General features: G+C 32.9%; 1 protein-coding gene across 4 annotated transcripts; it reads left to right on the top strand.

The window, feature by feature from the left end:
- The first annotated feature begins 5,386 nt into the window (after window positions 1-5,386).
- On the top strand, window positions 5,387-22,494 carry LOC148600278 (uncharacterized). Of its 4 annotated transcripts, none has more exons than XM_088557646.1 (6): window positions 5,387-5,545; window positions 6,833-6,923; window positions 7,324-11,731; window positions 17,169-18,008; window positions 18,636-18,802; window positions 20,251-22,494. In XM_088557646.1, exon 6 carries the CDS (start codon window positions 21,730-21,732, stop codon window positions 22,132-22,134), a length of 405 nt encoding a protein of 134 aa, XP_088413772.1. In that variant the 5' UTR covers window positions 5,387-5,545; window positions 6,833-6,923; window positions 7,324-11,731; window positions 17,169-18,008; window positions 18,636-18,802; window positions 20,251-21,729; the 3' UTR covers window positions 22,135-22,494. The 4 variants fall into 4 exon arrangements, 1 of the variants encoding a protein (XP_088413772.1); XR_015917786.1 differs by lacking the exon at window positions 20,251-22,494 and having other exon boundaries at window positions 5,388-5,545; window positions 7,324-10,274; window positions 11,592-11,731; window positions 18,636-18,949; XR_015917787.1 differs by lacking the exon at window positions 20,251-22,494 and having other exon boundaries at window positions 18,669-18,980.
- Window positions 22,495-22,820: the final 326 nt, after the last annotated feature.

Raw genomic sequence — 22,820 nt, 5'->3', positions numbered from 1 at the left:
AGTTTACAAGATCTTCAAGTAGTTTAAAGCTATTCCAAGAAACTTATCATTTTTCCATGGCCTCAGCTAAAGAGTCACTTTCTGTCTTAGAAAAAATATATAACTATACAAATATCTTCCTATACACATACTGAATGCATTTGCAAAGTTTCAGTGAAATGTGACAAGCACTTTTTAAATATTTGATTTTTAAATATAGGGTAACCAAGTTGCGCGAGCAAAAAAGTGACAATATTCTACCATACTTAAATGCATTAAATATTTGCAAAGAACTTTTTCTGACTTTTCAAATAAAAAAAATCAATCACAACTTGTTTTTTAACAATATTTATAAAGAGATAGCCTTTAAAAGTAGTCATTTTCTGAAAAATTGGTCTATTTTTAAAAATTTATGTCTGACATGCCTCCCCCTTTTTCTTGATCACATGTCAAAAACCCTAAATCTTTAAATTTTCGCAAAAGGTGATATCTTTGGCTTTAAATTTGTAAATACAGTGTTTTCACAATAAAACATGGCAAGTTAAGGGCACCTAAAGCAAAAAAAGTACTCAAAAATGCATTTTCCATGTTACCATAGGGAAATGCTTATATGTCCTTAACCGCAGTAATGAAAGTGAGTTTTTCCTCATTTCTAATCAAATTTTTGCTCAAATTTACACAAAACTTGATTTCAAGTGCTGATTACCACCATATTTAAGTAAATATAGCCCTCAAAGTTAAATATTTGATATTTTTACTAAGTTCTCTACACTTTTCACAAGATAGGACATAAAATTCAGCCAAAGAGACCAATTTCCCATAATTTGGACCTATAACTTAAAAAATTGCATATTTTGAAGGATTTTTGTAGTGTATTCCTCTCATAGCAAAGTTTACAAGATCTTCAAGTAGTTTAAAGCTATTCCAAGAAACTTATCATTTTTCCATGGCCTCAGCTAAAGAGTCACTTTCTGTCTTAGAAAAAATATATAACTATACAAGTATCTTCCTATACACATACTGAATGCATTTGCAAAGTTTCAGTGAAATGTGACAAGCACTTTTTTAAATATTTGATTTTTAAATATAGGGTAACCAAGTTGCGCGAGCAAAAAAGTGACAATATTCTACCATACTTAATTGCATTAAATATTTGCAAAGAACTTTTTCTGACTTTTCAAATAAAAAAAATCAATCACAACTTGTTTTTTAACAATATTTATAAAGAGATAGCCTTTAAAAGTAGTCATTTTCTGAAAAATTGGTCTATTTTTAAAAATTTATGTCTGACATGCCTCCCCCTTTTTCTTGATCACATGTCAAAAACCCTAAATCTTTAAATTTTCGCAAAAGGTGATATCTTTGGCTTTAAATTTGTAAATACAGTGTTTTCACAATAAAACATGGCAAGTTAAGGGCACCTAAAGCAAAAAAAGTACTCAAAAATGCATTTTCCATGTTGCCATAGGGAAATGCTTATATGTCCTTAACCGCAGTAATGAAAGTGAGTTTTTCCTCATTTCTAATCAAATTTTTGCTCAAATTTACACAAAACTTGATTTCAAGTGCTGATTACCACCATATTTAAGTAAATATAGCCCTCAAAGTTAAATATTTGATATTTTTACTAAGTTTTCTACACTTTTCACAAGATAGGACATAAAATTCAGCCAAAAAGACCAATTTCCCATAATTTGGACCTATAACTTAAAAAATTGCATATTTTGAAGGATTTTTGTAGTGTATTCCTCTCATAGCAAAGTTTACAAGATCTTCAAGTAGTTTAAAGCTATTCCAAGAAACTTATCATTTTTCCATGGCCTCAGCTTAAGGCTAAAAACCACTAATTCCACTTCCCATAGGCTTCTATGCTAATTTCACAATATTCAATGGCTTCTCTGGACTTTACCTTAACTTTAACCTGCAGAGGACTATATATCAGCATGATTCTACATATGTCAGCTCACAATCCTCAGAATGGCATGTGGGGTTAGCAGACTTGCAGTGCAGTACTGGTCACCGGAAGTGAAGTGTCTATAAATAGCATGGGAAATCCCAGTGTTTTCACAAGATAGGGGTATATTTAGAAATCATTATGGAGATTAGGCTTCACATCACAAGAAGCAAAATGCACCTATAAAATGTACAGAAATGTTTTTCCTTTCAGAAACTGTTTAAATTTTTTAAATGAGATGAGAACTTTTTTCACAGCACTATGAGGAACAGGGGTAATTTCTGCGTAGGACTATTTTTGCGTACGTTCCAAATGCTCATTGGTTGAATTGGTGGTCTGTAACCTAAAGAGTCACTTTCTGTCTTAGAAAAAATATAGAACTATACAAGTATATTCCTATACACATACTGAATGCATTTGCAAAGTTTCAGTGAAATGTGACAAGCACTTTTTTAAATATTTGATTTTTAAATATAGGGTAACCAAGTTGCGCGAGCAAAAAAGTGACAATATTCTACCATACTTAAATGCATTAAATATTTGCAAAGAACTTTTTCTGACTTTTCAAATAAAAAAAAATCAATCACAACTTGTTTTTTAACAATATTTATAAAGAGATAGCCTTTAAAAGTAGTCATTTTCTGAAAAATTGGTCTATTTTTAAAAATTTATGTCTGACATGCCTCCCCCTTTTTCTTGATCACATGTCAAAAACCCTAAATCTTTAAATTTTTCGCAAAAGATGATATCTTTGGCTTTAAATTTGTAAATACAGTGTTTTCACAATAAAACATGGCAAGTTAAGGGCACCTAAAGCAAAAAAAGTACTCAAAAATGCATTTTCCATGTTGCCATAGGGAAATGCTTATATGTCCTTAACCGCAGTAATGAAAGTGAGTTTTTCCTCATTTCTAATCAAATTTTTGCTCAAATTTACACAAAACTTGATTTCAAGTGCTGATTACCACCATATTTAAGTAAATATAGCCCTCAAAGTTAAATATTTGATATTTTTACTAAGTTTTCTACACTTTTCACAAGATAGGACATAAATTTCAGCCAAAAAGACCAATTTCCCATAATTTGGACCTATAACTTAAAAAATTGCATATTTTGAAGGATTTTTATAGTGTATTCCTCTCATAGCAAAGTTTACAAGATCTTCAAGTAGTTTAAAGCTACTCCAAGAAACTTATCATTTTTCCATGGCCACAGCTTAAGGCTAAAAACCACTAATTCCACTTCCCATAGGCTTCTATGCTAATTTCACAATATTCAATGGCTTCTCTGGACTTTACCTTAACTTTAACCTGCAGAGGACTATATATCAGCATGATTCTACATATGTCAGCTCACAATCCTCAGAATGGCATGTGGGGTTAGCAGACTTGCAGTGCAGTACTGGTCACCGGAAGTGAAGTGTCTATAAATAGCAGGTACGAGACCACAATTATCTGCCCTTAGCTTTTTGTTGTATACGAATATAGTTCCTATAATAATAGGGGATTTTTCAAAAATTTTTTAGAAACACTTCCTTTCAGAATTTCTCATACTTTTTGTGCTCAAATGGAAGAGGAATAATGAAATTATTTTAGTAGATGTGTTGAAATGAGAAATTTGACATTTAGGTTGTGATTTGGTGAGGTCAAAAAAGGTCAAGTTTGTGACCTCCAGAAGCCATTTTGGGTCATTTTTTAGGGTATCTCTGTGTTTATGCATAAAATTTGAAAAAATAATGGTAAATTTTTTTATATTTTTTATATTAGTTGTTGGAAGGTTCAAATTAACGTCCCTGAAAATCTGAATTGAATTGCGCCGGTGGAATTTTTTTAAATTACAGAAAGGCTATAAAGAAGACAGTGGGAAAATTAATTGTGGTTTCGTGCCTAATAAGCATGGGAAATCCCAGTGTTTTCACAAGATAGGGGTATATTTAGAAATCATTATGGAGATTAGGCTTCACATCACAAGAAGCAAAATGCACCTATAAAATGTACAGAAATGTTTTTCCTTTCAGAAACTGTTTAAATTTTTTAAATGAGATGAGAACTTTTTTCACAGCACTATGAGGAACAGGGGTAATTTCTGCGTAGGACTATTTTTGCGTACCTTCCAAATGCTCATTGGTTGAATTGGTGGTCTGTAACCTTTAACCCTATAATACACGTAGCTATCCAAAGAATAGATTACCTTTATTAACTAAATAAACACCTATTATTCATGTACATGTATATGTTTGCACCGTATAAACACGAATTGTTGGCTATCAATATAATCAAGATAGCCTTTAAATACATGTAAATAGGCGCCATCCCTAGAGTGGTCAAACTTCATTGACGGAGTACAGATAACAGATATGACGCATGATTTACCTTGTCGATAGATTAATGAATAGATTTATGGTATGCAATGTGCATGTAATATAAGTTAAAATATGTTACAGTGTATATACTATTGCACATGTAATATAACTTACATGTAGTTACGTATTGTAATTGCTTGAAGCGTGATTACATGTACAATATTCACGCATGATTATTTTTACAATGCACGTACATGTACGTTGTATTATACAGAAATCCGTTAAATCCAGAAATAATTTAATTTCGAGAAACTTTTGTAAAACGAGGCGAACGGGCGATATTGATATGTACTGGGTATAAATTATACAAAGAACACATTTTTCTTTAAAAGGTCACTTGAATAGATTTGTAAGTTCTTTGTCTCATTTTCCGTATAAACTCAAAAAATGTCTCTCAAAGGCGAATATAAACAGCCCCTGACCCTCCCTCTTTTATGCTCGAAACATTTGGGTGCTTACATGTATATGATTTTTTTACAAAGCTTGAGCGGGTCCCCTAATTGCAGTCAGCGCACTCCCCTTTTCCTAATACAAGGACCCGCCACTGTTTTTATTCTTCGGCGTATAGTACAAGAATTTCTTACCATTTGCTTTTATCGAAACATAAGATTTTTTTCACATGCCACGGTATGGTTTTTGTCCATAATGAGAGTGATCCAATTAAAAGGCATTGGTTATAATAGTCTTAAAGGGCACTATCTACATGTACTTATTTGAAGTATATTTAACTTTTATTATGTCTTTTATGGCGGGAGATATTTTTATTCAATATCAATGGATGAATAAAATACAATACTTTTGGAATTTTAGAAGGATTTTGTCAGTTTATGTTTGAGATGAGCCGAGGTCAATAAATAAGGGTTTTTAGTGGGTGTATATATAACATCTGTTAACACTAATATAACTGTTTTTATATCGTACGGCATTGTCTTCGTTATCTTAGGCATTAGATTTTGTTAATTGTACAAATTTGAGAATAAATGCACAATTTTTTTAAAGAAAAGAGACTGATCAGATCGTATTTACATGTACATGTATATCTATAAAGACATAGATATATGTAATTATTATAAACACACGAAATCTTATCAAAAACCGCATATCAAATCGAACTTTGATTCTATCAAGGTTCAAATAACCAGGGTTATATTTCAATTAACGATAAATACTCTAAATATACGGCAAAGCATTGCTTACTCAATCTGGCTGTGATAATCCGCTAGAACGAGGAGGCCTTCTTCGTCCGTCAGGTAAGAACTTATCAACTAATTTGTCCTCCTCAATCTTGTTTACAATAAGTCATAGAGAAAATATATATAGTACATGCATATAACTAACGTTAAAAAAAATTAAGGAATACTTCTTGTAAAACCAACCGTAATGACTTAAAAGTTATAACTCAAATTTATGGAACGTGGGGCACGGATGAGTACAACCACCAACCCCCCTTATTTCTCGAGAATCTTCAATCCTGATTCGTTGAATTGATTTTAAATTGTAGTTACTATATGAATCAAATTTCTTAGATAAAGGTATTATACATCCCTTTGTGATATATTCGATGAATGGCAGAACCCTCCCCCCTCCCAAAAAAAAACAAAACAAAACAAAACAAACAAAAACAAACAAAAACAAAACAAAAACAAAAAACAAAAAACAAAAAAAACCATCATTTTTATTCCGATTGAAGAACAAGACGTAAATAAAAGTTAAAATGTAGAAAAAGGGGGGAATAACTCATGTACTTATTCAGGTTATATCGAATGTTTATTTACGTCTCAAATATAATTGTCAAATTAAAAAAAGGATAAGATAAAAGACAAGAACCGGGATTGACTTCAAACATGTCTTAACATTAGCTTCTTGTTGTAAAAAATTGTTCACATTGAGTTCATTATTCTGATCACAAATGACAATCAATAATTTATCTTTTTTTCAAAATCACACAAAAAATCAAGTGGCATCGGAACAGTGTGCAAGTTTGCGTAATATGCAGGTATTTTGTCGGTAAACATGAAAGACCTAGATTTATTACGTGCAACACAAAACTTTCCAACATCCTGCATGATACTCGAACCACAAACTACTAGTTGACCTTTTCCATTTTCTAAATTTTCAAGTCGAAATTCAATTTAGAACTCCAGGTGGATTCTATCCATCAAATCATTCAAACTTGAGCCTCAACAGCTGAAATAACCCATGCCATTAGATACATGTACCTCTCATCTAGCTACAACTAATTCTTAGTTGATAAGCTATAGCTCAGTGCTACAAATTTCCTGCTGCGATGTTAGAAATAGTTGCAGATGCTAACAGCCTTTACTAATCTATAGGCTCCGGCGACTGTTGAAAAAACATTGCTAGTGTCGAATCCATATTTAACAAACTTATCATTACCTTATTTTAATTCTATTCTTTTCTAAGATTTTTTTCTAAAATGTAGAACTTTTTATCAACTCTTACCACTAAAAAATGAAAACGAAAAATAAATATTTAAATTTACAAGTTATTTTAATAATGCAAATTATTTTTACTAGAATGTGGAGAGCTTGGACTTACACGTAGGTCGGGCCAAGAAGAATAAACATACATATACTCGGGTGTGTCCTGGAGAAGAATGGCACAAAGGTAACACCTTACTAAGCTTGAAAACAAGAACACCTTTAATGTTAAAAACACTTGATTACTACGGCACATATAATTTACATGTACATCAATGTTACACAAGAAGATTTATCGCCCTTACTACATAAAAAAAAACCCTTCAGATTAGGGGCGCAAATAAAATTCAAGAACTAGCGAAGCGAGGAAAATCATTATTGGAGGATAGAATTTCTAAAATATCAAGATTTTATGAAAAATAAATTTCGCATGGGGCCGTATGTCATGTTCGCCCTCTTTGAATACCTTCTTTGAATTATTAATTTCGAAACTGTTATCAACATCATTAAAACAAATTAATTCCTCTTTTAATGTCTTAAACTATTAAAATGGCCAATTTCATCGTTATAATTTACTTTTTACTCAGAAGAAAATCTATGAGATTTAGAAGAGTGAACATCGACATAAGAAGAAAATCAGGGGTTGATCTTACAGACGTTTGTCGTCCAGTTAATTAGACACTGCCAATGGATGTGTGAAAAACGGAAAAAAGTTGACATGTAATAACAATAGAACAGCATATGGTCCATCAGAGAGAAAAAAACGTGGTTCATCTAAGATATAATGTCCGTGTAAAAGTAAAATCGGATCAAAAATGGGGTCAAACTGCCGCCCCTAACTCCCCCTAAGTATGTTTGTTTAGCAGCATTACGTGCTTCAAGCCTTGGCTCCAAGAAGTAGACTGAGACGATGTTAACGAATGACGAACAAAAAAAACCTAATTATAGCCGACACAAATCTCTTTGGCGTCTTCGTCTCGTTCTCGATTCGATGTTTCTACTGTAGAAAAATACCTTTTGTATTTAGCTTGCTGCTTCCGGGTACATTAACATGATAATTTTCTTTTTACAGTTGTATGTGTTATTACCTAACTTATTGTAGAAATAGTAATGCATCATTACTGTTATCATATAGAGATTATATCGTATGATAATGAATTGAGTAATGGACCCGTTCGCTTCAAATGGTGATGTAACGAAACTTACATGCCCTTTACATTTATTAACCTATTCCCAGGTTGATTTTATCAGTAGATGCAATCGGCCAATCCAAGACTACAAAAGGCATAATTTACACAGTTTGATAATTATAAGAAATTTCTCATTTGTTACGACATGAGATACATGTAGCATTTGATCTCAATGACTTTTGGATCTTTTAGATATTTAGCAGACTGCAAATGAAAGAATTTAAATTAAATACGTGAATGTACCACAGCCGAGGTAATGAATTACATGTAAGTGTTGTCTTATCATCTTAAGATATTGTTCTTTTTAAAATATAAATATTACTCAGAATTGAGGGCTGTCATGTTAATTACAGCCTGCCGAAACATGGTGCATCACGTGTTAAGCCGAACTTTTTTTCCTATTTATCTTATAGTAAGAAAATTCTATTAATATATCACGAATTTATATAGTTGTCAGTCTAAGTTCTCTTGAATTGTCCCATTGATAGCTGTTAAAGATCTGTATTTTTTTCATGTCGTTAATGTCAATCATGTTTTTAAATGTGTGAAGCTTTTTAAAGGCATCTCTGGCCGATTGTGTGCAATATTTACTTCATCTGTTTAATTTTTAAATTCATGTATGCGAGTGTACATGTGAGGAAATGTGTGGGTTTGTGGTGGTGGCTATGTGTGTGTGTGTGTGTGTGTGTGTGTGAGAGAGAGAGAGAGAGAGAGAGAGAGAGAGAGAGAGAGAGAGAGGGGGGTGTATGTTTTATACGCAACTTACTAGTCAAAGATTACAAAAGAAGTAGTGTTGGAATATTATCGTTTGATAGAGTAAAGTGCGTATGTCCCATATTTATCGCTGGTATTTTGTCAAAGCTATAATGTGATACTGTAGATATTTTGCACGGATTAGTACGAAAACATGTATAAACGCATGCACACGATCTTGTATAACCACATGTACACGATCTCTCGTATAACCACATGTACACGATCTTTCGCTAAATCTCCCGCACATCATGCATGCTCCGTTAATATAATCTGTTTTCTTTTTCTTGCGATTTACTTTTTTTTCGTTCAATTTGGTTTCGGGTATTATTTATAGTAGTGCTTAGATTAAGTATGGTAGGTTGTTAATAGTTGACTAGAAAAAAGATTGGTCTAAAGGTGCTGGGTTAAACTCTTATAATGTAGTTCAAAAATTATTAAACTGAAAACTAGTATATGTATTTAGTATTTTAGGTTGGTAATTGAGCTTAGTTTGATTTAATTCTATTTTTAATTATTTTTTCCCAGAAATTGTCCCTGCATTTAATGCATATCGCATTTCTTTTCAATCATATATAAGCATGTCAATACAACATGCCGTTGGGGTGTATATTTGTACAAATGTAATATATGTCCATGTAAATGCACCAAAAATAAAACACTTCCGGTTGTGCCAAAAAATGTAGATTCAGTGTAGAAACAAGTAGTTTTGCTGTTTTAATTAATCTCTTAAAAGCAATGGCGGATCCAAGTTATCGCGATTTTGAGGGTTTGACACAGCTTTTGGAAAACGTGTTCATGCAATTATCAGCAAAAAGGAAAATAGTACCCCATTTTTTCTGAACCCCTTTTTCGTGTTAAAAAACTCTGGATCCTCCCCTGTAAAAGGAGATTTTGAATAAAGTAGTACCATCAATACTCTTGTAAATATTTTAGTGAATGTGTGTCTTCTATTTTGCATTTGGAAATGGTTTGTGTGTTATACGCGAGTGGATGTATCAAAGAGAAATAAAGACCATGGACTTAAGGTAGCTAAACACTATTTTCTACTGGTAAAAAGAGTGACATTTTTTCATAATGAAACAATTTTGGAGCTGATTTCGTTTAACGGATAAAAATGTGCCAGAGAAGATTTGTATTTGCTACCGATTGTGTACCATTATTTGTATTATTGTCAAACAAAACAATGGAATGATTAAATTAGGTATTAATGTTAACAACTGTCAATGATGTAGCTTTAGTAATTATAAAAACGTATTTCTATTCAATATCAAGTCCTCCTCTTAGCATGTGTTCTATAATTTTATTTCTATGAAAACTTATTAGGCTCTACACAAACTTGTTTCAGGAACCAAATTTTAATATGTGCCATATATCAGTTTCACTGTATCCATTTTTTTTTAGTTTTCTAGTCGACTAAACTTAACTTATTGTTTGCTTTGTTTGGAGAGATTGGACTGTATCAGTCAGTGGCACAATGAATTTCACTAAAGCAATGATGTTCCAATAAAGAATTTAATATGTACCCTGATACGAATTTTACAATTTGAATGCACTGAAAAGACACACTTACTTATGAAGTTGAGCACAGAATGGTGGGTTATCACTTTAGAGATCTATGGAAAAAAACTCTCTTTTAGCAGACTTTTGCAATTTGATTGGAATAGGGTATGCAAGCCTCGGACGTGACTCCGTGGTTTCATGATAATGGGTGCTCGTCGACCATTCAAATGCATGGAGATTCGTCATTGATAATTTACACATCGTTGGGTTCAATGTTAAAAGCAAAATATATTTTTTGTGTAAAATAATGATAAAAAATTACAAATATCTAGTTCTACAGGATAAAAATGTTAAGGAACGCATAAAACGGAAGATTTTGCATTGTGATGCATCGTTCCGATTTCCCGGTAGTAAACAATACAATACAGATCGGTCTACGGATTTCAATACGTTCTATATTGGATATTCCGGTAAGGAATCTCAACGAGAATTACAAACCCTATACAAAACAAACTAAAATATTCCATGGTATGCAGATTTATTTGAAAACAGACGTCGAACCCTTGCGAAATAAAGACACCATCTTGTATACATGTAAAAGTATAATATTGTAATTTAATATTAGACATGTGTCATGTTTTTTTTTTAAATGACGACTGCACTTAAACAAAAATAAAATAAAGGTGCATCTAGGTCACACTAGCGTTTACATAAAGAAGGAATTCAATAAACCCAAATAAATAGTTGGAACAAGCCTTATGTTAACTTTGACCTCTAAGACTTTAATGTGTACACGATAAATCAACTAAGAAACCCCATCAATTCAAGATTTTAAATCGAACACACTTTAGTCCATGCGTACGGTGGCAGAATGCGCCATGAAGAAAAAAATATTATGTTGTTCCCTCAAGAAAGCATGTAGTTCAAACAAGATGAGTTTCTCGTTCCCTCAAGAAAATATGCTGTCCTCTCAAGATACTATTTCGTTCCAACAAGATACATATATCGTTCCCACAAGATAAATATCTCGTTCCCACAAGATAATATCTCGTACCCACAACATATTTATGATTCCGTACACACAACTCTCATTCTGCACAAGGGGACTAAGGAGTCAAGACGTGATGGTCACAGTGACTTAAAGAGATTGATCCCGAAAAGGTAAAGCGCCTCTTAACGCACACTAGCCCACTATTCCCTAACCCCCAAACATTAAAATCTATCGTTGGTTCAAATTTCAGACAAAAAATGTAACTCTTATTGGAGTTAGGGTCCTTGAAAGTGTCATTTTTTGTTTGTGAATTTTTCTAGTTTTTTCTTATTATTTAGAAAACGGAAGCAGATTGATGTTCAAATAACATTAGAAAATTGTTGAGCATTGTAAGATCTATTTCTGGTGCATTTTTCAGAAATATGTGTTGATCCTTCTTTGAGTTACGACAAGTGAAAGAGTAATTCTTGGTGATTTTTCCAGTTATAGCAGATTATTAAGAAAACAATGACAGACTGATGATTAATGTAATTGAGAAAAAATGGTTGGAATAATAAGGTGTGTCATTTGTTAAAATTTCAGAAAAATTTGTTGATCCTTTTTAGAGTAATAGCTCATAAAAGTGTCATTTTTCTGATTATTTCGGAAATAATAGCAGATTACTTCAATGTAAATAGGAAAAAATCATTAAAAGCTTAATCAAATAAGATCTATTCTTCATGCAAATTTGCATAAGTATTTGACCATCTGTAGTTTATGCATCTGTTTAACCAGGTGAGCGATTCAGCTCTCTAGAATCTTTAGTATATAACGTTGCGCATGCTACTGCGGCAGTGTTGAAAAACACACCTATCTCAACTATAAATGACTATTGTATACAAATCAAAACTGTGATTATGTGAAAGCTGTATACTTTTGGAATATGGACTAATAATAAGTTCTAAAATTTGTCACAAATGGTACTTCTAATTCTTTATAATCAATTAAACTTTCCAAAAACCCGTAAAAAAAGTCAAAACTCCTTATGTCAGGTGTAACACTGAGTAGGTTCAAAAAAGCTAAAATAGTGAATTGCGTATTGCAGAAGGTATCAAATTTGCCAAATTTTGCATGGAAGAATAATTTCATGTGTTCTTTTTGAGATAGTTATCAAAATTGCGTTAATTTTAGGTAAAAAAGATATTCAATGCAAAAATGAAAGTGTTGGTAAATGGTCATATTTCTAAGAGCGTTCAGTAATCATATTCTGTTATTAATGTAAGAACTTATTTACACAATATTCTTTTCCGATTAATTTTTCCAAAAATGTACATACTTTCAGCAATTCTACGTCGGCATTTGATGAAATTTCCAGTACAAACAAAAAAGTTACATCTTTTTTGAAAACGTCTAGCGAAATGTCGGATGTCAATATTTTCTATGTAATTCGTTGAGAAAATGTCATGCTCCAACGCAATTCTACAATCCATTGCCAATTTCTTCTATGAAATAATGACACTTTATAATTAGTACATACACTTAAGAATACACATATTTCATTTTCTATGGTTTAAACCATTAAAAACGGATAAAATTCGACCAAAACAAATGTCTAGCGAACTTTCACTTTTTGAACGTTTGGAACGTTTTCCGTCGATCGGGTAATGTAGAAATAAAACGAAATCATGAATTTTCGCTTAAGAGAACAAGAACTAGACACTTATACGCATCTCTGCAATTACAACTATAGAACATGCAATTGAAAGAGACAAAAAATCGAAATCAAAGGGATATAAAATGACTAAGAGTATCAGTAGTTTGTGTTAATAATAAACGTAAGAATAAACCCCCCCAAAAAAAAAACAATATAACTAACTAACGGGGTTTTTAACGTCCTTGACTACCCTGTCGGGTCTCGCATGGACGGCCCAATTTGGTGGGCTTTAAATAATTTTGCTATTTATTTAAATTGTATTTATAACCAAAAAAAGTTGTTTAAAAAAAAATAGGAAAAAGGTAATAAAAATTATGAATAGCTGCAATGTTAGAAATTAAATAGTGAATAGTAAATATGAAATTTAAAAATGGACCATGTAAAGGAGGAAAATGCCAATTTGGATGGAGAAGCCAAAAGGACAACCAGTCGGACCAAGAAGGCGGAAGACCTGTGTGATTTAGTTTGCGTTTTAGAGTCAAATGGGTGTGGTTTAGTGAATATCCAAAGATGAAGTGCAAATTTAATAATTGATAATGTTGGAGTTTCAGGTACCAAAGGTGTATGCTTTTTTAGAGGTTGATTCCCATTTGCCCCACATTTGAAAAAAACAATATTCCCAGTTGTCCAGATTCTTATAACAACAAATAATTAATTAGTGTTTTGACAAAGTTATAGTCTTTTTCTAGTACTCTACTATCACCATCTAGTCATATACATGTAGATACATATTTTTGATTGGAATTAAAAAAAAAAAATAATAATAAAAATAATAAGTGAAGTTAATTATTTTAACTAATTAAACCAGCAGTCATATAATAACTTTTAATAACTGACCACATTAATTGGCTTATCAATTTCTTTCTAAGTGGGCTTGCTTATGAGCAACATGCCACTTCAGCTTGTTGAAATCAATGTGAACACATCTCAAAAGAGGTATATATAGAAAGTAAAAATGTCAACTTGAATCAAAGTCAAAATGGCTAATGCACAGCTAAACATAGAATTCATAGAGAACAGTAGAGGTGGACAAAGTCTTGTTCACAACAATTACCGTTTCCAGGTAAAGAATCGTCGTGAAGAAAGGGTTTACTGGCGGTGTGCTGTCAGAACATGCCCAGCTACTATAAGAACCTTAAACAACATACCAGTAGGTTACAACATTCAACACAACCACAGAGCAGAGCCATATAAGTTAGAGGCAGCAAAGATGTTAAACACAATCAAAAAAAAAGATGTAGAGAAGAAGCAACAGCTGTACCAAAACTCTATGATGAAGAGGTAGCAAAATTGAGAACACCTGAATGGAATGAAGAAGTACAAAATATGGTTGAACAACTACCAACATTCCAGTCTTCTAGAAGCATACTTTATAGACAACGTTCCCGTCTACTACCAAAGTTGCCAACATCAACCAACGACATTGATTTACAAGGTCAATGGACCCAAACATCAGCTGGTGAACAGTTCCTTCTTGCAGATGACAACAATGGACAACGCATATTGGTCTTCCCAACGCAACAGAATCTTCAACTACTAGCCAATAACGACACCATCTTTGGAGATGGTACATTCTTCACCTGCCTTTCTGTATTTACTCAACTCTACACAATTCATGGCAAAGTAAATGGTCAGATGTATCCTCTTGTTTATGGTCTACTCCCTGGCAAGAGTGAAGACGTTTACAGAAGGTTTTTTTTAGTATTGTACATACCAACTGCACAAACCAGCAACTTCAACTTCAGCCTTCAACTTTTGTTCTTGACTTCGAGACTGCAACAATCAATGCAGCAAAGACTGTCTTTCCTAACATTGCAATTCGAGGGTGTTTTTTTCATTTCACGCAGTGTATTTGGAGGAAGACACAGCAATCAGGACTACAAACACAGTACAAAGAAAATGAAGTCATCAAGACACTGGTACGCAGAGCAGCAGTGCTACCCTTAGTTCCTCTGCAGAGTGTAGATGATGTGTGGTTTAATGCTTTGACTGACTTGGAAAATGCCGATATTAACATCAACACAATACCATTTACAGACTATGTAACAACGCAGTGGGTAGAGTCTGATCAGCAAATCTAGAACCACTTTGACCATGATGAATCCAGAACAACCAACCACTTAGAGGGATGGCATTCCAAGATTAAGAAACAAATACAGCAGGCACATCCGAACATCTACACATTCATTACTCATCTCAAGCAGATCCAGTCAGCCAATGAAGTAAATATCATCCAAATTAGAGCAGGGGGACTACCAACAAGAAAGCGCCGCAAATACAGAAATATTAACAACAGACTGCAACTACTCAAACAAAGACTACGCAACGGGGAAATCACAGTTATCAATTATGCTGATGCAGCATCTCAGCTTATTCACCTTGGGTAGAAGTGTATGAACATTTTACTGTTTGTTTTACACTGTAATAGTGCATTATTATCATTCTCTGTTAATTTTTGTGAATCTTGTTATTTTCATAAATATCATAAAGCAATTAATAAATATTAGAAAATATTATTGTTGTTTCAATTATCACCCAAGGAGAAAAATATTAATATGGAAAAAGCATCATCAAAAAGCACAGTTCAAAATGCATTCAAACTATCCACATGGAATATCTCCCTCTGTTACCAGGCATCAGTACAAAGGATTGGAAAAGATCTATTTTATTTTATAATAAGTTACATATTTTATAGCAATAAATATACTTCAGGAACAATTTATCTATAGATACTACATAATACAATTAGATAATATTCAGAAAAAGACTATACATAATTACCTATTGTAATAAGGGTGTGAAAACAACTAATTAACACGTACACAATTCCCACTTGTCCCACAGATTTTTACCTGTAATTATAAAATGTGGGACAACTGGGATGACACCTCTTTTAGAATGCCGAAAAATTTATGCCGAGCCAAAAAGTGTACGTAAATTTAGACTGCCTTGTCTAGCCGGGCGTATTTCCCATATTTTACCGTGCAAGCACACGACGTTAGTACGCAGTTTTACTAACGCCACACGAGACCGTTCCAGCTCATGCTTCTGGTGAATGGGTTGACCAAATTTGTTTTATAAGTTTGAAAACTGGATTGATTATCATTGGTTAGATTGGTCAACTTTTAGAATTTAACAAGTGTAAATGTAAATCAAAATTTACAGTTAAGATTAGCCAAAGAAGCAAATAAAAAATGTATTTGTAAGCCAAAGTAGTAAAATAAGGAAAATAAAAAAAATATGGGGTTCCACAATACAATATATTTATATACATAATCTCTCATTTTATTTATTTAATTTTTACTATAATTATTTTTTTTACTTTTGTGAATCATGTACACATATGCTTATGAAACATATCTACCGCGCCGATAGCTCCAGTCGTGTGTAGTATAATGTCGCGTGCGTTCTTCTTAAAAAAATAAACTCATGTCATAAACTTATTTGGGAGTTTATTTTTTTAAGAAGAACGCACGCGACATTATACTACACACGACTGGAGCTATCGGCGCGGTAGATATGTTTCATAAGCATATGTGTACATGATTCACAAAAGTAAAAAAAATAATTATAGTAAAAAATAAATAAATAAAATGAGAGATTATGTGTATAAATATATTGCATTGTGGAACCCCATATCAGGTGATTAATTTTATTTTAATTCAATTATATATTAATTTGTTTTTTTATTGAAAAATAATAGAATAAATTGTTATATAGTTTACTGGAATTCGAGCGGAGTAGAATGACTGAAACGCAAAATAGGGCTGACAGAACTTTAAAAATGTATCGAAAAGCAGAATGCTAATAGATCAAATGAATGCAGAAAAGGGACTCATGAATATTTTTTATTTTGGAAAACGCAAAAGAGCAAATGAAAAAATAAATCAATGAGCGGCTATCTGATGGCCCGATTTTCTGATAGATAGAAAGCTCTTTCAATCGAAACACTAAGTTGTGAAAGGTCCAAATTCTGCTATTGGTACATGTAACATAAAATCAAGCATATATATCAAAATGCACATTTTAACTTATCGCAGGAGAAAGTTGCTATGTTTCCTCTCTAGACAGACTCTCTAGAGTGTACATATGTGTGGCGGTTGCATTCCATGCTGCGGTGCACATGCATGTGCAAATTTAATTTATCGGTAGTTCTGTTAATCAAATTAATTAATCTTTTCGATTTTTTAAGAAATGTTCAAGATGTTTTAATTGCTACCAATAAAAAATTATTGTATATTTAGCTTTACTGTACCCAAGAAGTCCAGCGCCGATGTAAACATATTAATATTCCTTTTTCAGATTTTTCTTAGAATATGGAAAAATGGTGGCTTCCATCTCTGTATTCCTATTTCCGACACGGATATTCTTACTCAGAAATGAAGCTTTTACTTCAGGATCAACATGATATTTGTATTAGTACACGGCATTTACGTCGAATTGCAAATTCTATTGGGCTTTATAAACGCAAAGAATCAAGTATAGAAAGATGCTATGAATTTATTCAATCGTTTCTGACAAAAACAAATGGATCACATGGATATCGCTTTGTTCATCAACAGTGTATAAAGAACAACTTAGTGATTAGCATGGAGAACGTTCGTGTTATTGTGAAAGCTTTGGATAGGCAAGGTGTTGAATTTCGGAAAAGACGCAAGTTTAAATGCAGAGAGTACATATCTTGTGGACCCAACAGCATTTGGCATATAGACGGGTACGATAAACTCAAACCTTTCGGCATAACCATTCACGGATGTATAGATAGTTTTCTAGAAAACTTATATGGATGAAGGCTGGAATAACGAACAATGACCCAAAAGTTATAGCAGGATACTATATCGAAGCTGTCGTAGGACTGAAATGCCCGAAATCGGTCAGAAGTGACTTTGGAACAGAAAATAAGTTTGTTGAACATATGCAGCGATTCTTCCACCGAAATAGTATCCATTCGGTTGAGTGCTATATTTACGGCTCAAGTACACACAATCAGAGAATTGAATCACTGTGGGCAATGTTCCGCAAACAGTGTGCAGAGTTTTGGATAAATCTGTTCAAACTGCTGAAACATTATAATCTTTTCAACGGATCAATCTTGGACGTGACGTCAACTTAATTCAATTTTATTTTATGGAGCTTATTCAGGTATGTATAAATCTTAGTTGTTACAAGTTCTAAAAGTTTTCGCGAGTGCAAGAGAAATCCCATTTCTAAATGATCCTAGATTCATTTTCTATAATGTTTTATGGGGGTACATGCTGGTCGTGATTGTAAATGATTTGTCTACCTCCCAGGCACAATATAACGTCTCCTTCATAGTTTATTTAACACTTAATAGACAATTTTGTGGTAAGTTGATGAGAATGCTCAATATACACTTCCATGAGGTAGGGCTTGGGTAGAACAAAAGAATTTTCCTGGCAGAAATGTATATTGAGCATGCTCTACGCATGCTCATCGACTAACTCATTGTCAGCAAAAAAGGGTCTATTCATAGAAGGGTAAATTTCTGGGGATTATACTATGGGTAGTCAATTTATACCTAAAATTTTACCATGAGCGTTAGCGATAAATTATACGAAACACGTTTCAACTCTTACGTGACAAAATAATGATTTTTTTCTTCCCTTCGTTTCGCATTTCACAGTTTCGTTTCGCAATTTATAGATTTCGCTTCGATTCGTTTCGATTTCGTTTCGCATTTTATAGCTACCCCAGCGGATTAGGAAATTAGTAATCTGATTATTGATAATATTTGCTTATTTTTTCTAGAAAGATATAAAAGCTTTTGTATCTTTGTATCAGATTGGAATCAGCACAAAATAAGGCACAACTCATCAACAGCCGCATCTTCAGGGAGGTCATACCTATTACACAGAATGCCAGCGTTGCTTGATGCTGAAGATTATATCCATAAAGTAAATGAAGACGAAGTCGACGTATGTTTGAATGAATGTTCTTTTAACAATAATCGTGTATGCGACGTTGACATATATGATTTTTGTAACAATATATTAGAGGAGATAGGATGGATCAGAAACGATGATCCTTATTCCAATGTTGATTTATATATCGCCTTACGAAATTACAATTCTCATGTATTACATTGATTATATAAAGGAGGCATTTTTTGAAGCGAGAGAAAATAAAATTGGTATGAATACCCTTGTTAATAAGAATTTCAACCAAAAAATCACTTCTAATTGGCGTTATTTGTCTTATTTTATTTGATTTTATTGGTTGGTTCGTTTGTTTATTTATCTCCCCAAGCTTTGTTGTAGGATATATATATATTTCGGTATGTTTGTTCGTTTATCCGACCGTCACACCTATGTTAAGCTTTGCATTTAAGTTGATTTCTCTGGAGCTGTAAGTCTGATCTTGATGAAATTTTGTACACTTATTCATCATGACAATAACAAATGAACTGCATAAAGGTTAGGGGGTTTCCACAAATAAGTGCCGAGCGGAACATCCGTGTCTTAGAGACTCATTTTCTTGTTTCCATATTCACTCCTTGGGAATTTGAACAATGGAAAATGTGAGTGTATGTTGTATCTATGATTGAACGGTAAGTAGATATTCAGGTAAAAAACATTTGCAAACGAGTATGAAAAATGCAAATTTTCATTTCTGTAATATCCTCGACAATGTTAGAATGCAATTATAAATTATCAATTTAATATAAAAGTTTCAACCAAAAAAAATTCAAAATAGCGCAATAAAATACAACAGTTATTTTGGACGCAAAAACGATGTAGATGTATAGGTAGTAGCGGTCAAAAAGAAGTCCTTGTCCATGAACGTGCGTAGCTAATATATTTTTACAAACATCTTCCCTGTGATAATTCCCCGTCGTAATATGATAGCTACACACACTTCTCATTGCTCAGGCTCCCATGGTGTGGTATTGTTTCCTAAATATCAAAACAATAGAAAATGGAGGAATACCGATTGAAAAGTACGTGTGACCACTCATGAAATACATATTCCAAGTTCTGGAAAACATCAAGGTTACTCTCTTCCTCCCCACCCGTCACACATTCCATCTAGGGGTATGCTTAGAGATCTCTAGCTAAAAGCACAAAGGTAAAAGAAGTTCTTGGTCGTTCTTCAAAAAACAAAAAACAAAAAAAATATAAAAAGCCACACAAATGAGTTGTTTAAGTAACATGTTCAACTTGACTTGAAATATCTCAACAGCTATATGAGATTGGATGGTATTTGGTCAGTGGATCAGGGATGATGTTTTAAGGCTCGTTAACCAAGTGGTATATGCAGAATGTTAAGCACCCATCCAACACGAACATAGATATAGCCATTAACAAAAACTTGATCAAATCAATTCTGCGGAAGATATATTTCAAGATAACTTTTTTCTTGTTAGGTTACTACCTATATGTAAGATGTACCCACTGACTAATTGGAAATGTCAACCTGTCTGCAACTTGTTGCTGAGATGACAATGACCAAAAACTTAAAATCAATTATGCAGAAAATACACGTCAAGGCGACTTTATCCTGGTGCGGATGTTAGTTATTATCCAGCAAGTTATATCCACTTTCTGACTGACCAAGCATACATGTACTTCCACCACTGTGGTTGCTAAGGTATGGAAATTCAATCATGCTATCATAAAAACTTCAGGGTGACCTAATTTTCGTAATCATGACATATGTGTTGGTGACTATCCAAGATATATCCAGTGAACAAATATCAACCCTTAACTACGGGTAGTTTCTGAGATATTGAACTTAACTGAAAACTTGTTCAAAGCCAATGAAATATGTAGATTAAGGGGATCTACTTATGGTAAGGACAGTTTAAGTGCCAATATTTATTCCCAAAATAAATAGCATTCTACAATGTTGATGAATTATGAAACGTTATCGAAAACTTGGTAATAAGAGTCAGTCATTTAAAATCTATCGATTACGAAGCTCACCTCGTTTTTCAGTTTGTCTCTCAGCCTATTGATGACAGCATCCCACAAAACAAGCAGAAAGAAACTACTTGGATTGACAACAAACTCAGACAAAAAAATTAACCAATCAAAACTTCTTTATGAAAAAAAAACAAGAGTGCAGAATATACAAAGGAGTATAAACATAATAAAATAATCATCACAAGATATAAGAAAAGCCTACTGGTGCTACATCCAAAACTTTATATTTGACTTGCTAGCATGCGAGCCTGATGAAAACAGAAAAACATCCAAAAAATCTCTTTACTTACTTCAAAGGTATGAAAAACGACAACAACGGCATAGCAGCACTATGAAATAATGGCACACTCACTGAAAATTCAGTGATCTAATTCTGTGAAACTAATTTTCGTAAAAGACAGTGATATATTTGGTTCTGTAATTCCCAAAAAACAATCATTTGTCACACATGTTGAAATATACAAGGCTATCAGCGAAGTAGTAGACACATGTACAATCAAAGGTATCCAACGTATTCGTCGTATGTGGCGTATATATATGGACAACCAGGAAGGTCGTTTGTCGTTGTTAACAAAGGGCATTGCGCTGAGGGGCAAGCAAATAAACATTCACACACACAATCCAAACAACCCTTTGACTGCAAACCTGGCCATAATGAAAGTTATTGTGAAAGGGGTCCCTCTTAGTGCTGATGATGGCATTATTAAAAGAACAATAGAACTTAAAGGAGTAAAAGTGGATTTCATAACAAGAGCACATATCAGAGTTGATGGGAGACTCACTAACTGTGAAAATGGAGACAGGATCCTATTGTGTAAAACCTTTATAGAACCTCTACCTAAATTCATGAAAATGGGGAGATACAGTGCTATAGTCTTACACAGTGGCCAGCCTACAGACAATGCTTTGAAACTGGGCATATGATTCTAGAATGTCCAAATGATTGGAAATGTAAAAGGTGTAATGAATCAGGGCACAGACAAATGGATTGTCCAGAAGCATTAACACCAGAAATGTTTAGTGACAATGAAGGTAAAGATGATGATGATGATGATGTTGAATTAAGTGAAAATGATAATGATAGTACAAAAGCTGATGAGCCTGAGATACAACAAGAACAATGTGAACAACAAAAACAGACAATAAAACAACAACAGACAATGAAACAACAGCAGAAAGAAAAAGGGGGTCAACAGTCAAATGGACAGGCCTTTGGGCAATCTGACAAGACACCCCATCAACAAGAAAAGCCAAGAACTGGGAGAAATCAAAACACTTCCAAAAAAATGAAAAGTCTGTTTCTTTTGTTAAATCTCACGGTATAATTGACGCTTCTGTAAACACTCCAGAAAGTAGAAATCAACATGGTAAGGGTAGAAACAAAAATCAACACACTCCTCCAACACCTGAGGAGAGGGACAAAGGTAAAAAAGCAAATAAAGGTTAATTATTATGTAATAGTGTAATTTTAATTAAACCCCCCAAAAAAAACTTTAAAAAAAGATAAAAATGGTATGTAAAAACAAGCTCTTCAAAAGAGTAAACATTGAATTGTGTTTTTGTGAAAAGATAATGATTCTTTTCTTAAAGTTTGTTGTATTGAATTTAATTGTGATGTATATTTCACATAGAGATGATATTAATATTTGTGTGAAGGATTCTAATATAAAGAAAATCAAAACTTGTTTTAGTGTTTCTTTTGTATGCAATATATCTTTAATGTTGTGTAACACTATAATTAAATTGTACCGTACAGGCACTTACTTTATTACGTTGTTACAAACTATGAAAAAATGTAAAACAATACAAGGTTCTAATGTAAAATCAAAATATTTAATAGAAAGTGGTAATAACTGAGTTGCCAAAATAGAGTTAATTATTTCTAACTATGTAGCTGATTTAATTTACAAAAACTGTGAAATGAGTTTTACCAACAATAGCCTGTTAAATAATTCGTTTACAAACAAAAACGAAAGAATAAAATATGTCAAGATCACATATCCTATTTATG

This window comes from Perna viridis, chromosome 13, assembly GCF_037379345.1.
Source record: "Perna viridis isolate PV_CMFRI_1.1 ecotype Kerala chromosome 13, ASM3737934v1, whole genome shotgun sequence".
NCBI lineage: Eukaryota > Metazoa > Mollusca > Bivalvia > Mytilida > Mytilidae > Perna > Perna viridis.
The sequence above is the reverse complement of the archived record's forward strand: the minus strand, read 5'-3'. Positions and strand labels throughout refer to the sequence as shown.

Coding starts and splice junctions, on each gene's coding strand:
- LOC148600278 (XM_088557646.1), top strand. CDS start 21,730: ATGATTCTAGAATGTCCAAATGATTGGAAATGTAAAAGGTGTAATGAA.